The sequence below is a fragment of the Diabrotica virgifera genome, chromosome 6 (assembly GCF_917563875.1).
Source record: "Diabrotica virgifera virgifera chromosome 6, PGI_DIABVI_V3a".
Taxonomy (NCBI): Eukaryota; Metazoa; Arthropoda; class Insecta; order Coleoptera; family Chrysomelidae; genus Diabrotica; species Diabrotica virgifera.
Genome location: NC_065448.1, coordinates 72,008,937 through 72,014,776, shown reverse-complemented (window position 1 = coordinate 72,014,776; position 5,840 = coordinate 72,008,937). Strand labels below are relative to the sequence as shown.

At 33.2% G+C, this 5,840-nt stretch overlaps 1 protein-coding gene across 1 annotated transcript; it reads right to left on the bottom strand.

Annotated features, from left to right (window-relative positions):
- Positions 1-1,949: 1,949 nt before the first annotated feature.
- Positions 1,950-5,034, bottom strand: LOC114337810 (uncharacterized). The gene is made up of 2 exons (XM_028288344.2): positions 4,792-5,034; positions 1,950-4,447 (listed from the first exon to the last, which is right to left on the bottom strand). The coding sequence occupies exon 2, from the start codon at positions 4,439-4,441 to the stop codon at positions 2,321-2,323; it is 2,121 nt and encodes a 706-aa protein (XP_028144145.2). The 5' UTR covers positions 4,442-4,447; positions 4,792-5,034; the 3' UTR covers positions 1,950-2,320.
- Positions 5,035-5,840: the final 806 nt, after the last annotated feature.

Genomic DNA, 5,840 nt, shown 5'->3' with positions numbered 1-5,840 from the left:
AGGACACAACTGGAAACAGGTGGCGCAAAATAGACATCACTGTATTGAATTGGGGGAGGCCTATATCCAAAGTTAGATTACTGAAGGCTGAAGAAGAAGAAGCATGCATTGTATAAATCCCAAATCATGATTTACAAAGTTTATACATTGTAAATCATAATTCGGGAGTGCTCCTGGTGACATTGAAGTGTCGCGGTTTGTTTATTTCTAGTGCATCTTAATTGTGAATTTAGTATAGTGTTAACATTTTTAAAAATCGACTTGATTTTTCTTTATTTTCTTTACAGGACTGAATTATTTTAGGACGGCAATATTTATTGTGTTAGAATTGTGTTTGATGTTTTTTAATTGTCAGTAGTAATTGCACAAGAGCTCTGAAATTATTGAATTTTTCCCGAGTGACACTTTGACAGTTTTAATTTCACGAGCCGAAGGCGAGTGAAATTATGTCAAAGTGTCACGAGAGCAAAAATTCTATATTAATTTCAGAGGTCGAGTGCAATTTGTTGCGATTATTTCATGAATAAAACTGTTCAAAACCAAAATTTTATTGTAATTTATTTATGTAAGTACCATTAAACACACAGTTTTTATAAATATTTGACGATTGAAAGTCATCACTTTTATAATTTTTAAAACATTAATTGTCATCAATGTCACTGAATGTATTTTTTCGTAGCAACGAAAGGCATCTGACGTAATATGCTTAACGACGGGAGATTATCAAAAATTATCGGGTATAATATCACAAGAGAGTGAGAATAAATTGAAAATAATGCGACAGTTTTTCGAAAATTTTTTGTCTGGCAATAGACACAAGAGCCCGCAGGGCTCGAGTGGCTATTGCCCAATGACAACAAATTTGAGTAGAAAATGAAGCATTATTTTCTTATTTATTCTTACTGTCGTGTGATATTCGTAAGATTATTTTTTAATACGTATATTATGGATATTTTCTTAAATGTGACAGTTGTCAAAACTAGGAAATTGGTAAACAAAAAAATTCTATCGGGAATTTTCTACAGTAGATAATTCTCAGTATAATTTTAATCTGATTGGACAGAATTAAACACGTGATCAAATATCTTACTATACGATTAGAAGTTAAAATCATTAAAAAATAATCGATTTAATTCAGATTTCTGTAGCTTTCTATTGGTCAGAATCTCCTATGAATGAAATAATCTTTATAATTTTGTTAGTTTTATAACGATATTTTTCTTTGTTTTAGGGCATCATAGCTTCTTTATAGGATTTATTTTTTTAGGGTGGCACTATTTATTGTTTCAGTATTTTGTTTGATATTAGTTAATTGCAACTTTATTCTTCATTTGTATTAGTTGTATAATGATATTTTTCTGTTTTTTTGGGCATAATAGAAGCTAGCTCCTCTGCCTTATATGTTTTATAAAAATAATAATATTATTTCAACAACTTTTTTAACAAATCCACAAGGAAAAAAGTTTACCTGTAACTGGCTATATACCATATATCACAAAAAATTTTTGTTAATTAAAATTATTTATAAAAGGTATATAATTTATTAAAAATACCAATAAAGGGCTACATCACAAATGCTGAACCTTTTCGATCTATTACAGATCATCATCAGTGTTGAACAGGATGTTCACATGCTAAGCCACCAAAATTGAAAATATCGATGCTTAAGATGTGATACCGCGTATCTGCAAAAACCCCTTTTTACAGGAGACGCAAAAAACGTTCTGTTGTGTGAGAATTAAATATTTTAATACTATTTTATATATTTTTCATCATCATATATCATTTCTTTTAATATTTTGTATATCATTTCTTTTAATATAATCTCATTAACAAAAAGCTGCAGATACGTAGAATCACTATTGTTTAATTGTTGGTTAGAGGAGGATTACGTGTAATCACTACCAAATGTAAATATTGCAATTTGTTATTTGTGTGGGAGAAAGAAATTTATTGACTTAAAATATTTATTTAAAAAATGCAGAAAACACAAAAATCAATAAAACAACAAATACGTTGTTAATTCTTCTGTTTACTCTCGTGAGGCAAGGTGTCGTAGAAACCATGGCAGTCTTTAGGAATTACACTTTTAAGTTGCTGTAAGTGATTATATTTTGTGTTGGTTATTTTGATAGGAGCGTTACGTAATGGTTTAAACTGGCCTAGTTGTGAAACATTGGTTTTTGCACTTCTAGGTTTTCTTGTAGGTAGATCTATAAACTCACCACAATAATCTAATTTTACTTGGATGATTCCATCAGGCGTATACTTGATGACTTTAATATCAGTTACGGTTGGATCGCTCACTTTTCGACCTGGTCTAATGGAAGGGTATACTAAAGTTTCGGAAAATTTTTTTGATAAAGTCATAAGTGACCTCTTTTGTCTGGTATGGTGTTTGTTTCCTCGACTCCTTTGTGAGTCTGATATAATCACTTGGAAGATAAATAGACTTATATTTTACTGTCTTTTCTATTTGAGCGTGAACGGAATCGGCCTCCATTTGTGTGTGGCCACGCTCAAGATACTTTTGGTAGATAATAACATTGTTTTCGACACTAAAAGATAGAAGCGCATTTGACAATGTAGCATTCCTATTCTGATAGGTGCAACCATCGCTCCAAATAATAATAGGAATATTTACAGGACAGAGGTCTAACAAGTAATCAGTGATACAAGTTGCAAAGGTATTGGCGGATAGGTCAGCTTCTGTTTCTGTAAACCAGTAGCATCTTACATGATGAGTATTAACATTAAATATGGTAAAGTTGTGACAGCAAAGTTTTGTTTTATAGTATAAAGCCGATGCATTTAACATGGGACATACTTTTACTGCCTGAAGATCTTGTGTTAGGACAATGCATTGTTTTACATGCCCTGCCTGTTTGTCGTTCTCCTTTTCTTGCCTTGCTTTTTCTTTGTTGTTAATGTGCTTCTTATAGACATTCTCATCTAGATTATTTGTTTCATAACTGCAGCATGTATCACAACGATCTTTTTTTGGTATGTGGAAGGAAATATGTTTTTCTTTTACCATTAAATCAAAAGTGTATCTTGAAACTGGTTTCAATTCCTTATTTTGTTCACGGCACATTCTGGAATATTCCTGGTATACTTTGCTCATATTGTCTCCAAAAATAGGCTCAATATATAATTTACTTGTAGATTTGCGACAATAGTGAGCAGGGAGTTTCGGAAGAGAATGTAAAAAATTACGCAATACATCTTTGGCGCTGTTACTGGACTTATTGCATTGAGTTTCTTTTCGGATCTCTGCTATTTTTCTCTTCTCTCTTCTTCTCTCATTATTTACCTCTGTTGCTGCTATCATTCCATGCTTTGTTTCTGATGTCAAACAGTTAAATACATAATGTTCTGTAAGAGCAAACGTTGACAAAAATAACTTTTTGCAAACAGTCAAAATCTTGCCATCTAATGTTTTAAGTGTGTAGGTTAATGTATTTTTCCTCCTTGATTCTTCAGTCTCTTTCTTTGTATTTCTGTTTTTTTCTTTTTTGCAAACCAGAGAAGCGATATAGATTTTTTTCTGGTCCCATGTGAGATTGTTCCAAAAGTTGTTGAAAAGTTCTTTTCGGTCCTCTTCATTTAAATCTTGACACTGCCTTACTGTGGATTTTTTACATACGGAGGATAAGCAGACTGGTCCCATTTGTTTTTCATTTCTAGGTGTTCCTCTTTTCGCTGTCTTTCCAACCCTTGTCCAGCCAATATATTTTTTTCCGTGTTGTCTTAGTCTTTTATTTTTAATATCGTGCCATTCGTTGATATCTGCTATTCTTTTTCGAGCTTTTTTATTTTCGTTGTTACCGTCATTATCGGCTCTTGCTACTGGTTCTTCCCCTTCTTGTTGTTTGCCTTCTTCCGAACTAGTTGAGTAATCTGACTTATTTTCGTTTTCTGGCAACCACGATTCATCAATCTGATCAGCAATTACAGACGATGAGCTCGACATCACTTCATTTAAAATACCTTCGTGGTTTAGTGCAACGTCATTTCTTAATTCTTCTAGATGTGTTTTGTCCCTGGAGAGCTCATTTGTCGAAATTTCATTGGAAACCGTTTCTAATATTGCGTCACAATCTAAACGTTCATTGTCAATATTCCTTAGCCAGTTACTCACTTTTTCAAAATCAGATTCCTTTGGCAATCCATCAGTAACATTGTTTATGTCTGTCGAAAACGTTTCGTTTGTTACTGCAGACTCCCCCAATAAAAGCAGATTGGCTGCGGCAACCTCTTGTTCCAAAGATAATAATGTAGGTCCCAGCTCATCCGCATCGGTATTTTCCAATACTGTGGCTTCTTCATTGTTTGTTTTTATGGCACACTTAATGGTGTCCTTGATATTATTGTTTAAAACGTGAACTATTACGTCATTTCTTGCATTTGTTACCATTTGACGACCTCTAGAGGTACTCATTTTAATCTGGAACAAAACAGTAATCTAAAATATTTAATCGAATTATAATGAAATAAATTTAAAATAAACAGAAGTCTTTGGACAATAATTTACTATTTATAAAAAATATTATACTCGTATACTGCTTTAGTGATTTCAGGTATCTGAAGGTATACCTATTTATCAAAAAAGTGGTTACTGTGATATCGCGTATCTGTTTTCCTGTTCTAACGCCGAAGTTTATTGATTTATGATGCAAATAACAAAGGTTTTTAAATAATACCACAATTCGACAACATCTGCAACTTTGAACATATTTTATGATGCTTTTTGTTTCTTTATAAATAAATTATGGTTTTGTAAGTACATACCTTTATCAACACAATGTTACCACAGCACGTTACTATGTCAACTAATTCAGATACGCGCTGTCACATTAAAAGATATTCAGCTTACCTATACCAGATGTCACTACTAATCACGTTACTCATTCAAACTGTATAGGTCAAATTAGCGCTTTCACCACAATATGACAGAGTATTTTTTACATGCAATAAGCAATAAAACTCATTTTGTCAAAAATTGCAGATACGCGGTATCACATCTTAAGCATCGATATGTGGGTAAAGACCCTTTAAAATGTTACAGTAATGGAAACATTGACATAATTTGTTTTAAATAATCCTAGATTTAGCACCGGGCACGTTGGACACGTCCTGAGGCTCAGCGTCCTCACATTAGGAACGGTTGGTAACAACTCGGTCGGAGTATCGGGGTTAGGGATAGCAGCCTTTTCAATCCAGCTGGATTTATGCAAAATTGGTCCAAATCCAGCTGGATACAGCGCGGATCCAGCAAAATGTGGAATCAAAATAAAAACACGATTTTAATGTTTTTTGGTCTCTATTCTAAATTTCTTAACAACAAAAACATGAATTAATTTAGTTTTTTGGAAGTGAGACCTTAAAAAACACATTTGGTCTATCGTCCTATCGCCTAACCGACTTCACACAGACCTGCACATATAGCTGGTTGCGGAGAAAGCTCTTTCGGCCTCTATGCTGGTTGGTCGGTTTTAAGATTATTAGATAGTCATAGACCATGAAGAAATAATCGCCTTTCACTCCTTCGGTCTCATAAACGGCCATTTACTTTTCCAAAATATATTCGTAATCTTTTAAAGAACCATTTGTTTGGTTATAGAAGTTTTCTTTCTCTGGTTTCAATTCAATCTCAAATTCTTGTTCCAAATTAAAAATCATGGGCTCCGGATTAGTTGCCCCATCTTCTACATTATGTGCTCTTGCACTGGTTCCACAATCACTTGTTTCTTTTTAGAACTCAACAAATTTTTCATCCCTTGTCGCGTTGTCTTCTTTTTCGGCATGGGGAAATATCCAGGATTGTTTAGTCCTTTGTC

What these genes read in the sequence shown, in the direction of transcription:
- LOC114337810 (XM_028288344.2), bottom strand. Translation starts at nt 4,441, where the DNA reads ATGAGTACCTCTAGAGGTCGTCAAATGGTAACAAATGCAAGAAATGAC.